Source organism: Corapipo altera, unplaced genomic scaffold (assembly GCF_003945725.1).
Source record: "Corapipo altera isolate COAL_440 unplaced genomic scaffold, ASM394572v1 48b, whole genome shotgun sequence".
NCBI classification, from domain to species: domain Eukaryota; kingdom Metazoa; phylum Chordata; class Aves; order Passeriformes; family Pipridae; genus Corapipo; species Corapipo altera.
The window spans coordinates 12,198,447-12,221,888 of NW_020884884.1; the positions used below are offsets into that span (position 1 = coordinate 12,198,447).

Consider the following 23,442-nt stretch of genomic DNA (forward strand, 5'->3'; position numbering starts at 1 on the left):
AGGGCCAAGCAGTTTTCTCCCAGAAAGCTCCATGTCTGCTATGGCAGAGACAAAAGCCACCTTTGTTCAAACAGAAGCCAAAGGTTAAAGAAAGGGAAAACCAATGAATAACAGACTCTCAGCACGAGCAGAGAGTTTCCCTTACACTCCAGTCTCAGTCATTCAGGGCAGCTAAATCCCAGCACTAGTTTTGCTCAGAAAAAGCCATGAGGGACTTACCTTGATTCTGTGCAATGGTAGCAAGGACAGGGAGGTCCATGGGAAAGATGTCAACCAGGAAGATAGAAGGAGGCTTCTGTGCTGGACCCATGCTGCAGGGCAGAACACCAACTCCTAACTGTGTGCTTCAATCCCACTCAAAATATTAAAGAAGAGTCTTCTTGTTAGAATTCATGCAGGATATATCTCTTGTTCAAAACAGACAGAATTCAAATGCCACTGGGTTTTACCTCTAACAAGAGGAAAAGCAATGGTTTGACCTCTCTACCAAATGCCAGCTGCGAGGGAAGAGAATCTAGGGAGGTTCCTGCATTTTCATCCTGCCTCTTCCACTCACACAATGCAGACGTTACAGAAACATCCCTAGATACCTTTGCCCTTGCATCTGTAAAGCAAGAATCGCAGAGTCAGAAGTTTATCAATGTGTGAACCAAACTGATCAAAACAGAGAAGCTGAGAGCCCTTTTAACAAATAAAACACAAGAACTTTCCCACAAACCACTCAGACTCCCATCTGCTGCTTGTTGATCCTCAGCCTGTGCAAGCAATTACCCCCTGATTACTTTTGCTCATTTCCACAATTTTTCCCACCTGAGAGCCAGAACCAACAGCTGGGGCTTTGTCTGGGGTCCCTGTGTACTGTAGGAATGTGCTGTACAGCCAGCAAGGCTCCCACTGGAAGCATGAACTTCTCAGGAGCTCATGGTCAAAGCATTGCCCTTTGATGGGCTGAAGATAAGCATGAAATGTTGTGGCTTAAGGATGAATTTTGTCAGCAGCCTACTTCCGTTAACAGAAAAGAGGAGATCCATGTGTAAATGAAACAGCTGCACACATTGCGTCTATGATGAGAACAAGGTTCTGCCTCTGAGCTCCAAGGAATTCCTCAGCACATCCCTCAATTCAGCCACAAATTAGCTCTAGCCCTTGTGTGCATCTTGCTTGCCCTGCCGTCCTGTGTCTAACTTCCCTCCAGTCCCCCCACCCTGCTTTTCTGAAGTCTTCACTCCTCATGTTGGCTTTCCTGGCATCTTTTCAGCTGCTTATTTAACTCCTTCCTTTGCAGCAATCCTCTCCTGCCCACTCTTTCTCTGAGTCAACACTCTTGCTGTCAGGATGTTGATCAGTTACATAAGGGAGCTTATGGCCAGCACTGCTGCCCTGCACTCTCTTCCTCACTTGGACTACTTATGTCCAGACACGGATTATGAACCCTTAGAGAGGTTCTCTTCTTTTTCCTTTTTAAGTGAACTCCTATGTACCCTATGTTGCTCTTAAAGAGGAATGAGAGTGAGCTTTATTCACAGTCTTTTTAAGAGGACCCTTGGGTTTGGTAACCTGGTGGCTTCATTATCAGCTCTTCATCATTGCATGGTGTGCGGAAGATGTGCTTGTGTTTCACTGTGTTGCTTATTCCCCCAGAACAACTTGTGAAGTTTCTCACTAGCTCTGCAGTGACTGTGTCACCTAAAGAGCAGTGTGCTTTTGATCAAAGAGAGAGACCCACAGTTAAACAAAAAAGTGCACTCAGACTCCAACTCACCTTTAAGACTTTTCAGCAAAATACACAGAAATTGAAACTACAAAGAAATTTACAGAGACGCAGTGGGGGCAATATATCTTTAATTTTTTTGCTTTTGTTTTTTTAGTATTACAGTATATTCTTATAAAAAGATACAGATAAAAAGGACACTACAGGATTTGTACATTTAATTCACTTATAGTCTTAAACTGACTAAGAATGAGGATACGCCAAGGCATTACAGCAGCACACAACCTCCCACTTCAATAAGCAGCACTGTACTTTCTAGCTGGGTGGGCAGGGGCACCTCCCAAAGACACCTGCGAGTTTCAGGCTGAGCAGGCTTGCAGGGGAGCAGAACAACTGAAGGTGGGGATGGTTTGGAAGGGAGGTGTTGAGCACAGAGCAACTCAGGTACCGAACATTCCCTTACAATTCTAAAAACTGTGAAGAATTTTAAAGAGCCTGTTTGAGGGCAAGCACGAAGCAGGAAAACAGCTTGTCATAGAGGCTTTTGTAAATCACTTGGGTGGAAGCTAAAAGGACCAAGCCTTTCATGAGCTGTGTAGAACATCTTGTAAATAGACAAAACTGCCTGAAGGAAAGTTTTAATCCAGATCCTACTTTGAATTACACTGGTGTAAAACCAGAGCATCTTGCACTGTTTGCAATGGATCTGTTCTACATTACCACCTGTAACAGAAAAATGGTTTGGAAGCATCCAGACCCTTTGATGAAATGAGGTGCCAAAACACCATGCTAGAGTCATGGCATCCTTCTCAACAGGCACAGTGAGCAAAATCTGGCCAACTTCAGGGAATACTGCTCATACAAACTACTATTTAGAGTAGGAGATAGCTTTTTTTATATATTATATATATATATTTTTTTGGGTTTTTTTCAGTTGGCCAAATTGTGTTACCCAGGTTGTCCTTCTACTTTATAACAGAAACTAGGGTGGCCAACAGAGACTACCTGTTTGGAAGGAAGGCAACCAGAAATCTATGTCAAGTGCAGAAGCCAAGGAGCAATGGCCAAACACCTGGTGATTGCTGGAGACTCCACAGGTAGAAAACCAACTCGCAGAAAGATTTTTTTTTTACCCTGGATAATCTGGGGAGGTGGAGTGGAGGAGGAAAGAGGGGGAGTAGAGGAAATCCTTATTCTTTGGCTATGAAGACAGGAAGGAATATTAGCTCTGAGGAAGGAGAACTGTCCCAATTTGTCTCACCAGCATGTTAACTCTGGTGAGAGGTTACAGGGCATGAACCACTTTTGGCCATCTATCCAAGCTTCTCTGGCATTATGGACAGAATTTGTGTGGAATGGCGAAGTTTGAGCGAGCAACTGTGCACCTTAACTCTTCTCAATCTTCTCACCATGATTCATGATGAAAAATAAACTGCTTTTGTAGAAAGTGTTCTAAATTACCCAACCTCCATCAGTTCAGGATCACCAGGGGCAGTCATTATGACAAAAACAATAGAGAAGGTTTTTTCCTTCCCTCCCTTCCCACTCCAAGGCTCCTCACATGCATCCATCCCCTCGCTGAGCTCAGCCTCAGTGGTGCAGCAGCCCAGCCAGCTGTCTCTAGCTGGTGTAATGCCCTGGCACGGTCTCAATAGTCCTTGCTGTAATGCAGTGTATACATACAAACATAGCAAACTAAAATAAGGCAAAATAAATAGAGGTGTCAGATTTACAGGTTCCCCTTAGAGATTCCTAAAACCTTTTTTAAAAAAATCATTTAACCCCCAAACGAACAAACAAACAAAACCCAAAACAACCAACCCAGAAACGAAACTGCATATATCATGTACATCATCTACTGTACAACAGATCTCTTTTCCCCTCACGGAAATTCCTGATACAAGCTTCTCCCATGCAACCCAGCTCAGAGTGTGAGCTTTCCTAAAGAAGAGGAAAGATTCAGTCAGTGGGGCTGATCATTATGGAAACACCTGCCCCATGGTCTCCCACCAGGATCCCTTGTGATTTCTCTTCCTCAGACATTTTGAACACATTACAAAAATTTTTCTGAAGGATATCCAGGTAGTTTCCCCAGTAAGGAAGTCCCTTAGCCCTGAACACAAGTCCTACTTCTGCTTTCATAGGGAACCAGTGCCTGGACAATAGCTGTGCTGCAGAGTCTGGAAGGGCCTTGCTGCCCTGAAGTCACTTTACCTTGTAGCATTTCTAGAGACTTACCATCGACTGAGTAGAGTGACTCAGATCAAAGCAAGTGGGAGGGAATCTTCTTCAGTCTTTTCTGGAATCATCCTAATGCAACCTAGTTAGCCACAATGCAGAGATGCAGAGGTGAGTGAGTGAGCACTAGACCTCTAGGGACAAAGTCTGGATAGTTAAAAAGTACCTCCTCTTCTAGGTGTGAGGAACTTCATCATGAAGTTAGCAACGACTACATTTCTGCAGGAAGCAGAACAAGCCCTTGATTATACCCTTCTTTCTCACATCTCCTCCTCCACTTACTTCCAAAACCAGAGTGGCCTCTCTTAGAATGCTGGTGCTAGGCACAGGTGCAAGGACAATAGCAGACCCCAGCTGTTCAGCAGCTCTCAATACGATGTTAGACCTTGGGCTGCTTGCTATACCTGCTCAGAGTCAGATTTTCCTTTATCCTTCAGCACTCAGCAACTCTACCACAATTGCTGAAGAACAGAATATTAGATGTACTCAGAGTACGCAAGAGAAACAAGACAAACTTGGCTTCAGCAAGAATCTGACACCAGGACCTACAGCAGAGCCAAATTTTTCCTTATCTTCTGCATGGGCACCCTCATCTCATACAGTAATTAATGGGCCTCTCTACTTGTCACCGCTTCTGTGAAATGAGTGCTTGACTCAGTGTGAAACTGAGCTTTTCCAAAACCTTATTTATGAACTTTCACCACGGAGTCAAGAGCCAGGGGGACTGTCCAGCACGCTGAACAAAGCTTTCAGCCACCATCACAGATTCAAAACAGGAGTCTGGGGCACTGGAGTGCTGAGAAAGTTTTGTTGATGAATCAGGGGCATGACTTCGAGCTTTCTGTCCATCCCTGTAAGTATCCCACAGCTGATTTACAGGAATTACACAATCTCTCATTATTTATGTATGAGTCAAAGAGGTGGCAAAACTATAGCAGCTTTCTTGGGCTCTCAGTGTTGCTGGAGCGCTGCCGCGTACCATCATACAGGATCTCTTTAGATCAGGGTTGAACTGTACACAAAGGGACAGAGGGGCATATCACTCTCTCTGCTTTTGCTACATTTGTGGCTTGGCAAAGTGACTTCAGTTTCAAAAATCACAGCACAAGCCTGGTTTGACAAATACAGGGTGGGGGGAATGCTGTATTTATATTCAAAGTGTTTGCCCTGAGGTGTTTCTTCTCTGACAGCAGTGGCAGGCTGACAGTCTGCCTTATCAAATAAGTACCTGGGGAGCAAGCAAGCAGCTGTACTTGCACAGAGCTATGAGTCACATCATCTTGCACCAGAGCTGACCTTGGCACCACACCTGAATTTCTGGGTGAGTCCTAAACACAGGGAGAACAAAGAGGGGGGGAAAAAACCCTACCATGTTCTAATCCCTAAAAGCATAATCTTTGGAATTCAGGGATTATCCAAATCTAAACTCAACTGTATACCAATTTGGCACATATTACCACCTCTCATATGGCTTACATGGCATAGGTTACATGGCATGCTTTAAAACAAGACAAACAAAAGGGCTGGGATATATAGCAAGTCTACTTCAGGGAGCAGCAAGGAGCTTGTTAATATAATTTACAAGAGACATTTCTAAAAATCCATTTTGTAATTTAAAATAAAAATGCTTAAAAAAGTGAGAGTTTTTCTTAAACTTTCAAAAACCTTTATGAAATACAGTCTTTCTTCTACAAGGTGCTTGTGTCCACTGCAATAGGCATTGCTGTTAATAGCTAATCCCAGAAGGGGAGTGGGATGGTAAGGGAGGAGAATGCACCCAGCTCTTGTAAGATACCAGCTCTTTACGATGAGTATTATACAGAGGCGCGGCAGTCTGGAATGTTGTAAATAGGGAAGTTCTGGGGTGAGAGACTCAAAATTCAGTAAACAATGAAACATTAGAGTTTAACAATTCTGATTTTTTTGCTTCTTTCCATAGTTTATATAATTATTTAGGTTTCGAAGTGTCCAGAAACCAACACAGTTTGCTTCTCCAATATCGTAGTGTATAATACTGATCAGGCAGCGTGCATTGCAGAGGAAATTCTGTTCTGCAGACTCGGTGCAGAGCCTGAGGTTAAGTGACATTCAGAGAAAAATCAAACCAAATTATTAAAGTGACAAATAGAGCTTTTTTCACTTCCCTGGGAATCCTTGACATTTTGTGCTGTTGACTAATGATGCATAGTTTGTAGATGGTGGGTCCCTCTTCTGAAATCTCTTTCTTCCTATCTATGAGGAAGAATCCATCATCATTCTTTCTTTTCCTCTTTTCCTTCTCCAGGGAAGATAATAAAAAAGAAGACAAGATGAAAAACAAAAAAGTAAAAAGAAGTACAAAAAAAAGCCCATAATAGCCCACACAGTCCAATCCCTTTCTTAGAGCCATGAAAACACACAGAATTCAGGCCTCTTCTTGGGTTCTTTGCTTTTCTGCTTTGTGCTTCATACATATAGCCTACTTACAAATTTATTTTTTTCCTCATGAACTAACCCATCTCTAAAGCCTGCTTGGATTACACAATTCTAGGTCCCCCTGGAAAAACTTTCAGCCGTAATTATGGCTTATTTGGTTTATTCCAAGTGATCTCTTCAAAATGAAAAAGTCCATGGGCTCGAAGGTTCATCTTTGACACCACTCATATCTTACTGAGTTAAGTGATTCCCCTTGGTAGGAGTGGGGCATGTACAGTGAAGGTCAGCCTGTTAGACAGAAGGACCAGTTCATGCCAACAGCAATCACAGCTAGCATCAAGTGGAAAAGAAATCTCATTTCTTGCAGGCAGTGACCCCTTTTGCTTTTGCTTGAGACCTGCGGATGATACAAGAGAGTTCCTGATTTCTGTTGGGCTGCACTAAGAAATCTTGCACAAACAGGTAAGAAATTTTCCACTGATTCACTCCCAGCCTCCAGCAATGACAACAGGCTCCACAGTCATCTACTTGTAATCCCAGCCTGGCAGTGGCTTAGTTTTCTAAAGAAAAGCCAGAGCTTCTTCCTGAGAAGATGCATTTCATAGCTTCAAGACTCAACCACCAAGAAATTCCAGAAAACTCCTTCTAGAAAAGCAGAATTCAAAAGACTTTCGCAAGTTGATCCTGATTCTTGAATTTCAATTTGTTCCAGAATCTGAAGACTTCCTTCTAAGCATCACTTTGGACAGTGTAGGCCACACAAAAATACTATGCAGGACATGAGGTCAGAAGAATTTTTCAGGTGCTAATCAATGGCTTATAAAATCCAATTCTAGAAGGGAATTGTAAACTTCAAGAACCACATCTCAACAAACCCCTGAAGGCCAGTCTAGATCCTGAAGAAGTGACAGGTGTTTACAGAGCTGCTCTGAAATTAGTCTTCCTTGTTATCAGCAAGATGGAGATCGTGACTATTTTTTACTTTGGCACACAGAAAATTATCTTGTTCCAGCTGTTAGGCCCTCTGCAAGGCCCAAGTACTTTCTGTCATCACCATGAGGCCTTTGATGACACAACAAACTCCTACAAGCAAATCTGTCAGCTCTGCATGGCCCAGTCACAGGCCCTGCTGGCTCCACAGAGGCACTTTTATAATGGTTCAAATTAGGAGCACAGAAGAGGGATGAGAGGAAAGCTGATCATGGAAAGGTAACGACTCTAGCCACAGTCCAAAGAAATCCTTTGGGGCAGCTGTCAGCCAGGCGCCATCACACACATTCATCTTCCTTCTTTTGCACTTCTTCATCACCTTCTTTTGGTTGATTATTTTTCTTCTTCTTGTAGTTAATAATTTAGTTTTGTCACCACCCGCTCCCGGCTTGTCTCTAAGCCTTGGTTGCCCGAACGCTTGCGGTTACGCTTGAGCTTGGATAAGTCTTTGTCAAAGACTTCACCCGACCTTAATGCTGATACCAGGTCATCAAACTCCCCACTCTCTTCAGAGATGCTTCCAGCTTTTGCTTTCTTTTGTCGCCTTTCTTTTTCCCTCTGCTCTTTTAGCTGTGGAGAAAGACACAGAGCTTTAGGATTAGCTAACCAAGATGCCAGATCACTAGGTACACTGCCAAGAAGCAGCTAAAATGCATCAGCACAGATTAGGGAAAAAAAAAAGCAGGAGCTTATTTATAAGGCCATCACCTGGTGCCAAGAGCAACAGGAGACAATGTGGGACTTCCCTTTTGCAGAAGGTAGGAGAGATGAGGAATGAGTAGCACCGTGTGTCTACCTCACAAAGCACTATCACCCTGCAGCAAAGAGGACGCAGGGGATCTATCTGTGCTGCTGCTGTTTTGCACTAATTTTACAGTAGGATAGTGCCAGTAAAGTGCCTGTGCCAAATGACCAGCTACAGGTGATGCTGGCATAGGTAATTACCCAGCTTCTGGGACTTGGCTTGCAGTGACCTTAGTGTGCCAGCACCTACCATGCTGATTGCACCTAACCTAGTGAGTCTGAAATGAGTTGGGATGTGTCTGTACAAAACACAGTCACAAACAACTTTGCACTTGAGGCATAGCTAGCTAAACTGACATGCAGAAAGGCTGAAGTCCTGCAAAAGGAGGAAAAGAAGAAAGAAAAGATCCTAGAAAGCTACAAGCTAAATATATTGCAGAATGAAAATTGTCTGAGATATCAAATTATTAATAGAAACCCTATGCACCAAACAGCTCATGTTTGCATGGTGGCAGCGTGTTGCACTGCTGGGAAGATGAAGACACATTGCCTCAACTCTGGAAAGAGAAACTGATTATAAACACAAAGAGCAATGAAACAGAACTGCTGATTTTACAAATCACTGGATAAGTCCACCTGTCAGTGTGATGCCCCTGGCCTCCCAAGGGTACCTCCAAGGAGCTAGGCTATCCCTTCTGCACTGCTCAGCTTCAAACTCAGTAGAAATGCCAAGGGATGGTTGTGACTGTCAAGAAGCAGACTGCTTGCTCTGCATACTAGCTCCACGTTGCAGGAAGACTCTTTCCATAAGCAAACTGCAGCCTCCCTCATGGTGTTTTTAGCTTATGAAACCACCCTAGTTCTTTAGCAGCTTCTGCGCTGGAAAGGGCTTCTGCACTTTCCAGGCTGACCGAGAGGAAACTTGAGCCTAAGCCCTGGCATTTTATCCTTGTGTCCAACAATAAGGCTGCTGGCATCCTGGTGTTTTACCTCTCTCCTCTTCTGAAAGGCACAAACTAGTGCTTTTGGCACAGCAAACATTTAAATCATCAACTCCCCACAGCGAGGCCTGGGGCCATGGTGGCAGCCAGGGTTACAGGGCTGGCAGGGGGGAAGGAGGCAAGGGGACTTCCAAACTTCTCAGGTATCACAGAGGCTGAGGTTAGAGGGGGAGGCTGGTTCACATGAACCCCTGGGGGAACACACGTCTGTCTCCCAGCAGCAAAATCCATGATGCACAAAAGTTCTCTTGCCACATCAAAGCTGGATGCAGCCCCAGTAATCAAGGCATTAAGGCTGCCAGAGAGAAATACTGCCAGTGTGGGCTGCAGCAGGTGCCAGGGCATTTGCTGTGTCACTGTATATTGTCAGATGACAGGCACACAGCAGAGGATGATGGATTCTGACTGGAAGCTGACCAGCTTGCCCAAAAGCAGAATACTCTGGCATGGGGCAGGGGCAACACCATTCTGCAAAGTGCCCGGGCAGAACTACTTGGGCTAGATTTGGTATCTGAATACAAAAGAGGGTAATTTAGGAGCCAAACAGTATGTCCTTGAGAGCTGACAAGACAGACAGCAGGAAAAATGTCATCATTTGAAAAGAGAATTATGCCAAAGAGAGGTAGTAGGGAGAAGAACATAAAATACTGACAGTGATGGCACATGAGCATTGAAATTGGCTCTCTCAGCCTTTTTCTCAAGACATGAAAAGGCAACAGAGGGAAACACCTTCCTGTGCCCAAATCCTCACCATAGCCTCCATGCGTGCCCTGCGCTCCTCCTCTTCCTTTTTCTTCCTCATATTCTCCAGATCTTGCTTGGCCTCTGCAAATGACTGTAAGAAAGTGTCGAAGATGCCAAAAAATTCATCTGGCTGCATCTTGCCCTCGCCCTCTCCGAAATGCTTCAGTGCCTTGGCATACTGTCAAGGGGGCAGAAAACAATAGAGCAAGAATTAGGCAGGCAGTTTGGTGAAGACAGCAAGGACAGCTTATGAGTCACCACACATGCAATTCAATACCCTCTGAACATTCATGCGGTGAGAGCAGAAACTACCCCCAGCAACAGAAGCACTTCTCCTTAAGGCAGGTGCCTCTATCCCTGAAGAATCTTCTCTCCTGGATATCCTTTGGGAGTCATGGGGCAATGGTGCTGGAGAGCACTAACTGTCCACTTATACAAACCCCCCTCCATGTTTAGTGCCTGAGGGTAATAGAGTTAAATTTCAGAGGACAGCCATCTGGCCACATCTCAGCTGCACCTATGGGACAGCCAGGGTATGGAAGACAGTGAGCTAGGTGGGGAAACAAGTAGTTTAGTCCATACTTTCCCCTTCCACCTTCCCTTCAAATCCACTTTTAAAATGTTTTGAGTTAAAGGGTTTTTTGCAATAAAATTACAGACTGTCCTCTCAGAAACCTTTTGCCATGTCATCTATCTCTCTGGAGTCCTCTGAGTCAGGGTGTTGCCTGGGAGAGAGGAGACTATAGACAGACAAGGCATGAGAGAGGGGCAAGGAAAGCAGCCAGGGCTCCCGGGCAGACTTAAAAGACAGTGAATACATCACAAGTGGTTTTTATTTTAAAAGGCAAATGTTGAGGCTGCAGGATGCATTTTGAGACAGCCAACTGGCAGGACTTCAGTCACAGGGCAGTTCTGATTGGGATAAATTCACAGCAATCCCTGGCTTTTGGGCATCAGTCCTGCAGGAGTTGTACTCTCTTCTTTGCACACTCACACTTAGAAGCATGCCTTGTTACTCACTGAAATGCACTCAAATCCATGCACATACAGTCTGTCAACAGCATGTACACACACAGCCACTAAGTGCTACATAAGGACACACATCCAAAAGCTGTAACATTTTCCAGCTGCCTTCACTCACACACCTCTGTACTGCAACAGGCAGCACAAGAAATACATTCCCGAAGGTACTTGTGTCCTGATGCATGGCTGTCCTACCTTGCACTTTGGCACACCACCACTGAGCACCTGAGCATCCTTACAAACCTCAACATCAAACCAAACCCAGACTCTCCCAGGCTATAGTCTGCCTTCAAACTCTCTCAAGGTCATACTAACACAGCATAGTTTCCCTTTCCTTAGGTGGGTGCTCTTGCAGAATGAAAGACAGTAAGAACCGTTCACACTCCAATCCCAAGCACAAAATGAGTTTGGAAGCAGGTTTCATAAACCCCTCTGGCCCTGTACCAGGTAAAGCATAAACAATGTCTCCCATTCAACTGGGAAGAAATCTCCAAGGAAAGCAGCTTCCTTCTGGCACGGCCTGAGAGATTCAGCATCTCTCCTTCTCTGCTTTCCCTGCCAGGCCCACAAAGTTTGAAGCAATAGCTTCTTTTTTATTTTAAACAGGCTGTGTTCTCAGCCAGAAACAAACAAAGAAAACCAGAGAATCTGGAAAAAAAAGTGTTGGAAGAAATGCAAGTTGCCTTGAGCTACCAAACATGGCAGAAGTTGAAGGAAACTCTACATGGAAACAGCAACAGATTACTTCTCTGTTTAACTCCTTTTCTCTGAAAGCCTCTGAAGGTACATACACAAGTATGGAAACCTCTCCTCATCCCTCTGTGTAATTTTATCTGTATATTATGTACACATAGGCTGTTTGAATATAGGAAAGTGCAGCAGTCTCACAGTAACCCACTCTGAAACAGTACCAGCTCTCCATAAAGAGAGAATATAGGCTGTAAATACCAGAGGAGATAAAGCATCTCCATGTGCTCTACTTTCTTATCTTGTTTGCTCCAGTGTGACAATCAGTCAGGGAGGCAGAAGAGTGCCAGAGGGAGACTTCAGCACAGGCATTGCCCCTACTGCTTGAACACACAGAGCACCTGAAGCTCATTACTCACAGGGGATATGCTACCTGGAATCTCTTTCCACTTAATTTGTTGTTAACTCCTGTGAAAATTGGAAATAAGGCACAAATTAAGAGCAGTGACTAGAGCTGCTAGCTAGAAGGAAGGCCTGTCGAACTCCTGTGAAGCCTGAAGTCCATGGGCAGCCCAGAGGAGATAGCTGTTGCCCCTTGCAATGCATTGTGTCCCTCCCTTGTGTTCCTCCTGTGCTCAGCAAAGGTGAGTGAAGGGGCACACAGAAACGGAGCTGGTTTGAGTCCATGAATGTCCACTGGGGTTTCCTAGTCTCTTAAGGAATCTGGGGGTTGGAAAGGTGGGGGCCCTTGCCTTGGGGATCTTCAATCCTACACACGTGGAAGTCTCCATTAGAGGGTGGTGTTGTCTGCGAATGTCCTGCACGTGGCCTGTCACCCAATTACTAGCACCAGCTAGTTCTTGTCACACTGGCAAGAGGAGCTTTTGCCACTGCCTCCCCACTGCCAACCAGAGAGGGAACAGTGTTGCTGTGCTGGAAAGACTGAGCTGCCTGGGAGCCTTCCAGAGACACTCATGAGTATAAGGTGTTGTGGTCTCTAAGCAGCAGTGAGAAGTCTGAGAACAGCCTGTCTTTGGTGCCCTGTAACACAGGGCTTAGTGAGTCACAATCACTTACTGTAAAGCAGTGAAAGACAAAAAAAACCAAAAAATCTGTGAGCTAGATGTACTAAAATAACTACAAAAGAAATATCTGCAGTTCACTGAAGTAAACATTTTCCTTCTTTCTCCACCCCCTCTGGAGAAAAAGCTGACTGAGCAGAGGCAGGCAAGTCAGGAGATCCAGCCTCTGCTGCCAGCTCTGCCCATGATGTGGCTTGGGAACTCAAGCTTCCTTTCTGAGCCTTCCTTTCTCCATTCATTAGAGAACAGAAAGCATTGCCCCACTAACCTGATATAGGAAATGGCAAAAAATCAGTTGTTCGTATCTGTAGGGCATTGCATCAAGAGAGACAAGCTGTCTTTTCACTGTTTAACAGACCCTTCTGGCTTCATTACTTCTATTTCTCTGTAATTCTGGTTCTGCAACCACATATGCTTTTTCAAAGCACTGGTGCTGGGTTGAGGGGCAACGAGCTGCTGGAGATTGCCTACCCAATGCTGTTATGAAGCCCAGGCTCCTGCCTGCCCACAGTGCCCTCAAACCACACTGCCTGCCTCACTTAGGGTCTAAGAGGCAGTATGGCACAGACCAAGGTGCTCTGGATGCCAGGTCTCTCTTCTGCTCTCTGTCAGAGGATTTGTGTCACCCTGTACAAATCACTTGACTGCTCCATGGGCAGATTCTCTGCCAATCAGTACCTGCTGTCATGCACAATTGTGAAATCGGCAGCTAAGTCTTCATGTGTCGAAACCACTTTCCAGAATTTTGTGATGTGCTGTAATATTGTGGAACAAGGGCTGAAACTTGCTTACTCCTGAAGTCATTTGGGGACAGATGAGATGGGCAAAAGCAAGATGGAAAACTGTGTTTCAGCAGGTTTTCCACTGTAAAACAGGATGGTATATCTTTTTTTTTCATTAAAAAGTTCATTTCCACACCATAAGGGCCCCCAGGCTCCATGATATAACAGGTCCACGAGCTCAGTGCCAGCTCTGCTTCCTCTGCCAAACTTTCCACTGAATTTATCCTCTTGCCAAAGCAAATCGTTTAGACAGTTGTTTATTTTAAAAAGCCATTTTAGCAAGGAGAGGGAAAGCGGGACAGCAGCACATACGAATTATGCTGTGCTTGCCAACGAAATGTTAAACAGTGGCAGAAGAGCTCTGGAAATGGCAGGAATGGGGCTCTATGAGGAGGAGGAAAAACAGCCACGATAAAAATTTCCTGCTGTCTGTGCTGTCTGCTGTTGCAGAAGGAGCCAATGCATGAATGAATTATACCATGTAGCCATGCAACATGAACTGTCTTTCACAGAGAAGTAATCTTGAGTCTGTTGTTATGAAGACCATTTCTGTACTGAGGCAGTTCAAATAAATGTCTGTTCTCTTTATGGGACAGATTCAGATGCAAAGAGCCCTGCCAATTTCAGGCAGGGCTGGGCCCAGCTCTGCTTGTGCTTAAATGATCTCAAAGGATTCTCCCAGGAGTTCAGCAGGACTGTGGCAGCCACAAAATTGAGATGTAGGTGCTCTAAACATTTCTCATATGTTAGATGCTGACCTGCACTGCAGCATCTGAAGTTTTAAGTTACTGTACAACAGTTATGTGATTTATTTACCAAATGGCTGTTTCTGACAGCAGGCTGCAGTGCCTTTTGTAACACACCTCATCTTGACTTCCTCAGTCTCTGTCCTGACCAATTCCTTATTCATCACCCTCAGTGGCTGACAGAAAATACCAGACCCCAAAATGCACAACTGAAGTGCGCAGCCTGTAACTGGCACTTGGCTCTGTGCTTCAGAGTGTTCTGCTATTTTCTTAAATGGATTTTTGTTTTCAATGCCTTGCTGTTCTTCAAAACAGTTACTATAGCTGCCAAGCTTATTAAATGTATGTGCAGATTCTGAATGCCTTTCTTCATCATGATAAACACTTGTTTGAGAGGAACTGTCATCAGAAAGACTGGAAATGGACACTTTTCCTACCTACCTCATCAGCCTTGCCCCAGCAGTGGCCTCTGCTGTGCCTCTATAGAGAGGCTTAAGTTTAACATTCAGCACAGGAATGGCAATATCTGACTAAGCAGACTTTGTTCTCCTAAGATGATCCAAAATGTTTTAAAAACAGGTTTGTTATAAACCAAGCACAAAGTAGAACAGCTATGAAACAGTCTAGTGATCTAAGTTCATACTGTCAATACTTAAGTACATAGTAAAGCTTCATATAGGGCAAATGTCACCTTTTTCAAGTAGGAAAATAAAATTCATACCATGGGAGGTTACTGTGCCTCTGCGTGGGGATTTTCATTGCTTCTCCAAAGGAAACAGAGAAAAAATTTTCACAAACAATATTCAACCTCATCTTTCTTATGTAAAAAAGCCAATTTTTTGTCTGTTCAAACATGTAAAAACTGGTGAAGGATTCAAGGGCAGTTTCACTTTCTCCTGCCCCCACCTTAAAGTTTATGGGAAATGGCAGAAAACATTATCCCTTGATCTAATGTATATACTCCCTTATAAAGGGGTATTGAAAGTGAGAAAAACACAAAAAGAACAAGAACCAGCTGTGCTAGGGAGCCTGTTTAAAGAGTTGGTCTAAGTTTTCAATCAGTTCTTAACCAAGCCATCTGTTTACCGCATGAAGATACATACAGTTACAAGGCTTCCCCTGCAAACAGGGATGCCTGAATCTGACAACCTGGCCCTTTAAATTTAAAATATCACTTCCTCTCCATGGCCACTGACCATGAATTGTTCTGTTTAAGCAAAAAGGCCAGAAAAAGTACTGCATGGGATTCTGAAAAATATCATCTGCCAAGAAGGTCAGCAACACACCTTGGTAATGGATTGTTTCCATAACTGAAGAAATTACTTCTGCTAATACTGAAGAAGTTTAAAAAAAACAAAAAACTTCCTAGGTTTGAAAAGATAACTTACAGTGTTTTAAATCCCAGCTGAGGAAACATGGCTCTGATTAACTCAGGGTAATCAATTAGCCACATCTATATTTAGAAGGATATCCAATTCCAGCTGTGAAAACTAGGGCTTCATTATTAATAATAAATCTGTGAATCAGACCAGTTCTTCCTAGACTCATTTGGATATTTTTCAAAGTCCACCCTGTCCCACTGCTTTTTTTTCCCTCAATTTGCTCTGCGAAATCAAAAAAGAATAGGATAATCAGATGTCTTGGTCCCTCTCTTCCTTTAATTGGCTAGTAGGTTTCCATGGTAAGAAAAAAGCTTGTGATTCAACAAGCACAGAGAGCCCATTGAGGTTGGAAGATGTTATAGGCTTTGCAAAGCACATCTGGTTTGTTGAAAATTTCCAGCTTTCTTTTTCCTTTTTTTTTTTTTTTAAGAAAAAAGAGGAAAACGAGGAAGAAGAGAGGGCCAAAATAATATGAAGCAAACATGAGAAATAGCTCAACATCGGTAAGGACAGACAGTTCCCTTATAGAAGTCCAAAAGCAGCTTTTTGCCAGTGGAAGAACCAAAGCATAGGTTGAGCAAAAGCTGGAATGGCATGTGTTCAAACATAGTAAGGGTGTGTGAGGAGAAGGTAGAGTAACATTTCCTAAGCATGTTATAGTCATTAAAATAAAACATCTCTTTATGTCAAGTGCTTTACATTGGCTATGTCTAAAAAAGCGTGCAACAACTTCCAGACATATTGGTCCGTCTGTAGGGAGTTTCTCTGGTTATTTTTAAAGCAAAAGAATGGCATTTTTCCTGCAAGTGCCTGATCAGGAAAAGTTGCATTGCTGTGCTGGACATGTACCACTTGCTGGTTTTTAACCCCCAACTGAACCTGTAAAGAATCTACACTGGGCTTTTGTCCTAGTGTGCCAAAAAGGAACACCACCATCTACAACACCAAACAAAAAGTGTGCAATCTAAGCCACTGACATAGTGAATATCCTTCCAGAAATGTGTGCCTAACTATAATGAAATTGCAAAATTTACCCAGTCATAATACAGAAGCCCCCAGGAAACTGAGCTTTTCTCAGTAAATTTAGTGGGGCCATGGAATATAAAATATATTTTTTTAATTATAAAACTAGTATGGTGTGAACATTATTATACTTGAAGTAGTTTGAATCTTCTCAAGCAACATGATAACAATGAAAATGGATGTGATCAAGGCCAGGCTGGATGGGTCTCTGAGCAATCTGGTCTAGCAGAAGATGTCCTTGCCCATGGCTCGTGTCGGGGGGGTTGGAACTAGATAATCTTTCAGGTCCCTTTCAACACAAACCATTCTATGGTTCTATGAAAAAATTAGTCACATTATGCTCTACAGAAATTCTTTACAACATTAGTAGTGTTAGATTGCCCAGCTTTGCCTTCTGAGTGTCCCAATACCTACTGCCCCACTGGCATTTGCCAGGGCAGCCCTTGCTGACAGTCAGTAGCTCCCAGTGTTTGCAGCTGCCAGTCACTTTTACCAACTTTATCTCCACAGCAAGGAAATGCTTTTGAATCACAGAATGACATTACTGCAGAGGTACATGAGTGAGGAATCTTACTGTTCAGATCCTCAGCCTATATTGTCAAAATCTAAGGCCTACTGATCCAATGGCACAGCTTTCATTAATAATGCAGCAGGTCCCTTAATGCTACAAGGACTGACATCAGAGTGGAAACAATTCAATCCAAAAGAAATAACACATTTGCTTTATAGAGCCAAGCACTTCTAACATGCCAGCCAACACGGGCAGATTTGCCATTACATATCGTTTACTTTAGAACTTGCTCTTCTCTAAACATTTTCATATGCCTATGATCTTTTCATATAAATTCTTCCTCATTCAGCTGAAAGACAGAGCGATTAGTGCCAGACTCCAGCCATTAGCAAAGAACAAGCATCTCCTTAGCTGTACAATTCTGGTAATGGAGATGCAGGCAGTATAAGTACAAAATGATCACAGCACTACCTGAAGAGTAACACACACACACGACAGTGGCTGTGTAAGATGGATCCAAGAATGTCAGACAAACCATGCGTGTTTGGGATTTCTATCCTTGTACTGAAATGCATCCAATAACAGAGATGCATAAGTGGAAAAGATCAGGTATATCAGCTACAGCACTGAACCAGATACAAAGAAGAAAATTAGCTCTATCCCAGCTGAAACCAGGACACCAAACTACCCAGAGTATCTTACTGTCCTAGTTAGAACAGCTGGGACCAGTTCATCACTGTATGGGTGTAACCCAAAACTGTATTCTATAGCCTTCCATGCCATTTCCCAGAAACTGTTGTCAATAGATCATTTACACCCTCTGCCCAGAGCAGCCTGACTCCTCAGGCTATAAACTAGGTGTTAAGAGACCTGAGAGATAGGAGGGTGCTCTTGTCCTTACACCCATTGTGGAACTCCCCACCCTGAGGGAAGTACTGGGCATTCCTGCCTGAACTGGAGGATATATGATCTTGGAGTCTTGGGACTTTTTTAACCACTCGTGGGATCCAGAGAAAGACTGCAGACCACCACTCTCAACCAGACTGCAACCACCACTTTTCAACCAGACTGCAACCACCACCCTCGACCAGACTGCAATCACCGCTCTGCAGACTGTCACCAGACTGCAACAGCACTCTCACCAGCAGGTTTTCCCCTCTCCTTTCACTTTGGACTCAGGGGGCCCAACGAACACCACTCCGTTCATGCCCCAGGGTGCTGGATTATACATTTGGGTTTTGTGGGTTAAAACCAATTGTTTGTCTGTATAATGGTACTTATTGTATTATTTTATTAAATTGTTATTCTGACTTATAATCTCTCTTTTGAGTTGGGTTCATTTCCCCTGCTGGTTTACCTTTAAAACCAGCACACTTACCTTGTCTCTAGCCTCATTTAGAAGGTCTTCTAACTCTGAGAAGCTGAAACTGGCCACAGTGATGAAATCACTCATGACGGGAACAAACCTGTCCCCTGATTCCCGCATGCGTCTCTTCTGATAATCCAGTTCCTGAAAGAGAAACAAGAGATATAGACAGGCAAGCATTAAAGATTCCTCGCTGACAAGGAAGGGAGCAGGCAAGCCCATCTATTTCACTCACTGCAGAGCATCAGAGCATGTCTGCTCCCACTCCACACACATTCATCCAGAGCTGTAACTCAGAAACCACTTTCTCACTAAGTCAAAGGCTTTGCCTATTACATGTGAGAGGGGCGGTCAAGGTGGGATGAAGGAAGGTCTTAGTTACAGTTCTGTTTATCCTTAAACAACAACCACTCCCAAGAAAGCCATCAACATGTTGAGTTTTTAAAGCAACTTTTTAATTTAAGTATCAAGTACATGAAGTGCTGCATTTTTTTGCCACCCCAAATGACAAAAAACTCTGTGTAGCAAGCAAATTTGGAATTTTTAATAGTGAGCTTCCCTCCATCCTCCCTTCCCATGGTGACACAATATGCTGTATACTTGGGGAAATGTGCTCTAGATCTCCCCTTCATTTCTCTGAAAAGCACTAGATAAACAGCAAAAATTGGTTCTCCTACTGAAGGACAAGCAGACAGATGTCATGTGCAACATTTGCTAGCACCCTGCTAACCAATAAGCATTAACTTGAATGTCATAAAATTCACAGAGTTATAAACGGAAGCTATTGCAATACAAAGAGTTACAGTAAAAGAAAAAGAAGACATAAAACCATAGGAAACTAAGTTCTATTTGTTTGCTACCTACAGAAAGAAAAAAAAAAATTGTAAGATTCTTTCTTTCTGGCTCAAGTTTTTTAGTTTTAAGCCAAGATCACCCATAGCTATCTCTTCCCTTACTCTATTCACCGTGCTTAAAGCACAGAGAGAGCTACAGAGCTCCTCAAACCTACTAAGTTATAGTGAGACTGGCAATCTCCCATGCCTGTGCTTGGCTTTTGTGCTGTTGACAGTCTCATGGGGACAATGAAATCATAATCTGGGCCTCATCTTTATTCTCAGCTGAATAATCACTGGGAATGATAAAGCATTACTTTCTCTGTAGGAAAAGCAGCATGAAACAGCAGGTCAAGTTACGGTCTGACCCTCTGTTCCCTTTGGAAAAAAATATTTTTGTGCTGGCTGCAACTCCAGCTTGCATGCATGTTGGGTGCTCTCTGTTACTGGTTGTCAAAACAGTAGTTCACCAAGCCAAATGGGTAGGTTTATAAGCATCTATGCTGAGAAACATCTTCGGATTTTTGCCACATGGTGCTGCTGAATGCCAAGAATTACTTTGGCCATCGACAATCTGAAATCAGATATGATATATGTTCTGGTCTGATGGGAGTTGGAAAGTGAATGTAACCACTAGAAGAAAAGACCACAAGGCAGAAAAGGGGCAGGAAAAGCAATGAGCATGTGGCCAGAGGAAGTCCACTTTAAAGAAGTGCTACTTCCTGTGCTTTATATTACATCTCTTCTCCACTGGTTTTCCTACCACATCACAAGGGATGGTCCTGGGAGCACTGTGCAGTACAACACTTTGCAGTAACATAGTTAGTAACATAGAATAGTTTCTATGTTACAATCACTTTGAATTGGACCTTAAAGTACAAGAACATGCTTCGAAGAATGATACATATTTTTTTCAGCCACTCTCTACCATTCTAATTTTTAGGCTAATTTTAGCTGAAAGTTGCTCTACCCTCTCCTCCCCCCTCCTCAGGCAGGTGAGTATAACAGCTCTGTCATTTTACTCCCTGTTGAAAGCTACAGCATTTGGGACTGTTACTGGAGAGCAATGTTTTTCAAAGTAAAATTAAGATTAGGAGGTCTGCTCTTCAATTTCAAATGCAGTTCTTCCCTGCAGAATAATTCTCCCAAAATGCACAAAAACCCTAAAATCCACACAATAAACCAGCATGACTATGTAATCAGCCAGAGAGCAATGCCACAGAATAACAGAACTCCTCTGTATCTTCTAAGAAATGGTCTCTACTAATCATAATAGCACAACAACAGAGGCCAGAACTGCCCCTGGTGGGCTGGGCTGCTGGTTCTCTAGAGGGATGAAATGATTCAACCATGGCAGTGGTTTCTCAAGCAGTGGTTATGATCTTCTTGCTGTGTGAGAGAAGGGCTCTGCTGACAGAATTTCCTTCCACTACTTAGCTGTCCTTCTGGGAGTGTCCTACACAAAGGCAACAGCTGCATGAATGTCTCAAAAGTGAATATGTCTTATTTTTACAAAGAAGCTAGCTGCAAGTCTAGGAAGGCAGATTGTAAGTAGTACCTTTAAGAACATCTGACTGGGAAACTATTTTTAGTTTTCTATTCTTAAGGGGTCTTGAAGAAACACCAGTCACTGGAGCCAAGGCTGTGGTGAGAACACACTGGAATGGAATCAAGAATCGCACCTTCCCCTCCTCCCCCTTCCACCTGACAGTGATCTTCTATTGTTGCTATAGTGCTGCTTTCTACACACTAGAAAACCACAAATTGAGCAAGCAGACTGGGAGGTGCTGGCAGCCTCAGATGAAAAATACCATGGCAGGGAGAAGACTGAGGCTGGAAGATGATGATTGTATGGGAAGGAGAGGTTGCCCATGGAACCCACGTATGGCAAAGAGAAGAAAAAATGGCTGTAAAGGCAAAAGGACAAATAATCCTTTTGAGAAAGCAAAACAGAATTAGCTACTCCCATTTCAATGGGGTGAATTGTCTGTCCCAGCCAAAAACTGGGCCCCTGTTCATGTCATGAAATCCATGTCAGCCTTGCCTTTACAGGTACCTTTAATTCCAAAACACTGTACCCCGTGTATGCAGCAGTATTTCTTTCCACTGCTTCATTCTCCCTTACCCCAACAATCCAGAAATAAGGTTGAGAAAGTTGGGTTTTGTTTTGTTTTGTTTTGTTGGGGGTTTTGTTTTTTGTTTTTTGGTTTTTGGGGTGGGTTTTTTTTTTCATGGGAGGATCTCTGACTAGTTACATGATGAACTGCTGGTAACAACCAGACAGCCTGGGGGCTGCTGACAGGACAAAGATCTCTTCCTCTACACACAGAGGCAAAACAAAGGAAGGAAAATAAACTCATTACTGTCTGTCTCATGGTGAATGAGGAGGACAGGAGGGTTCTCTGTTAGTTCCTTGTAGATAGGTAGTCCTTGCACAGAAACCACCCAGTGCAATTTCCAACTGGCTTTCAGTAATAGCAGGAAAAAACCCTGCCATTGTTGCTTTGCTTGCCAGCTCAGCTGTTTCACCTTTAACTAGTCTCTGTCTTTTCCTCTGCCTTCTCAAGGAGTGCTCAGGATAGAGGTTAGGATTGCATGTAACAGTGCACTACCTGCTTACTACTACTCCAAGGGCCATGTGAAACACTTGCTCATCAGCCATCCATCCCCCAGTAAAGAAAGAGCAAGAATTTTATTTCTTCTTTCAGTCCGTGCCATTTGTCAAACTGTCCTTTTACCTTCCATGCAGAGATCAAACAAGCTTTTCATCAGGCTTAACTCTGCTAAGATCATCAGCAGTAGCTCCACATGAGAAGCTTTTATTTATTTTTCCTTGGTTAATGCATTCTGGAACGGAATGGAAAGGAATGAAAAAAGAAAGCCCACTTTCTCTTATCATAAAATATATAGTGCTCCTGATTCTGAGAGAGATATTTTAAGTATGGCACTTTGGAAACCTTCAGATACTTACAGCTTCAACAGCTTTCAATCCAGTCTTTATGTTGTTGACTTCCTTCTCCAGCTCTACCAGGCTGCACAGGACACAGACACAGAGCAGATAAAACAAAAAGAGCAGTGTTACACAGGGATACAGGAACTGTGCAGCAGAACAGGCCCATCAAGTCTAGTATCCGGCCTCTGGCACCAGCCACGCCAGATGATTAGAAATGAGGGGAAGAGGGTCTGCTAGTGCTCTGTGCTGCTTTTTGTATGAGATGTAAGATGAGGCAGACCCTGCTTGCCTGTGGTCAAACTAAAGACTGGGATCTTCCTGGGTAGAAGAGAGGGGTTGCCCTCAGAATATCTGCCCTATGAGCTGGGCCTGACCCTTCAACAAGGAGCGCACACCACACGGCCAGCTTGCAGCAGTCAGCTGACGCCAAGAGTAACCAAGGATCCCAGCTTTAGAACACACATTACTGGAGTCTCAGATTATCACTACATATGATTCTTGAACCATATAACTACTAAATACCATTAGCAGTACATTTACATGTGATTTTTGTCTCACTCACAGTCCAAACATTGTTTTTTCCATCTGCACTTCTACCATATGGTAGTCTGGGCTAGTTTACACCGTAACTGAGAATATAACTGTACTGTTAACGTTAATAAATCCTTCCCTAGACACAAGCAATACACTGAATTTCTGCTCATCACATACAAACAGGAGTTTCTTTTGTCCAGGACTTGTAAGCAAATAAAAAGACTTTAATTTCCAGATAACTAGTTAGTACCTATTTGTGAGTCAGCCTGCATCTCTTTCAAGTATTCGGTGAATCACAGCTGGCATCTCAAAAACACCACTTAAGCTTTAAAAAATACTTTTAAGTGTGAAAATACATTTGTTTTTCACTTGTCTTTCATTATTTGGACTAGTTCCTTATACAAAGAATCATGGCTGGGCAAATAACATGTAAAGGTATTTTTTGAGCAGCGCTTTCGAAAGAAAAAAAATGCTAGTATTTTGGGGGATGGCTTCTGTATTCATTTTTCACAAATTCCTCCAGAAATGGAAAAAAAAAATCATTGAAATTTTTGCAAAAACTATGATGCTTTCTGCATTTCTGTGCGAGACTGATTTGTGCAACAATGTTCCCGAAAAAGGCTTACTGTAGCCTCTGTGCCTAATTGACTCTGCTTTGGAAACAAACCTGCAATTAC

General features: G+C 43.3%; 1 protein-coding gene across 4 annotated transcripts in view; it reads right to left on the minus strand.

Annotated features, from left to right (window-relative positions):
- Window positions 1-1,825: 1,825 nt before the first annotated feature.
- Window positions 1,826-23,442, minus strand: part of DAAM2 (dishevelled associated activator of morphogenesis 2) — a 202,105-nt gene continuing 180,488 nt past the window's right edge. For all 4 annotated transcript variants that reach the window (XM_027641233.1, XM_027641235.1, XM_027641232.1 and 1 more), the window contains 4 exons: window positions 22,250-22,310; window positions 18,458-18,589; window positions 9,851-10,021; window positions 1,826-7,924 (listed from right to left, as the gene is read on the minus strand). In XM_027641233.1, coding sequence (XP_027497034.1) covers window positions 7,709-7,924; window positions 9,851-10,021; window positions 18,458-18,589; window positions 22,250-22,310 — 580 coding nt within the window. In that variant the 3' untranslated portion in view covers window positions 1,826-7,708. The remainder of the gene's footprint in view (window positions 7,925-9,850; window positions 10,022-18,457; window positions 18,590-22,249; window positions 22,311-23,442) is intronic.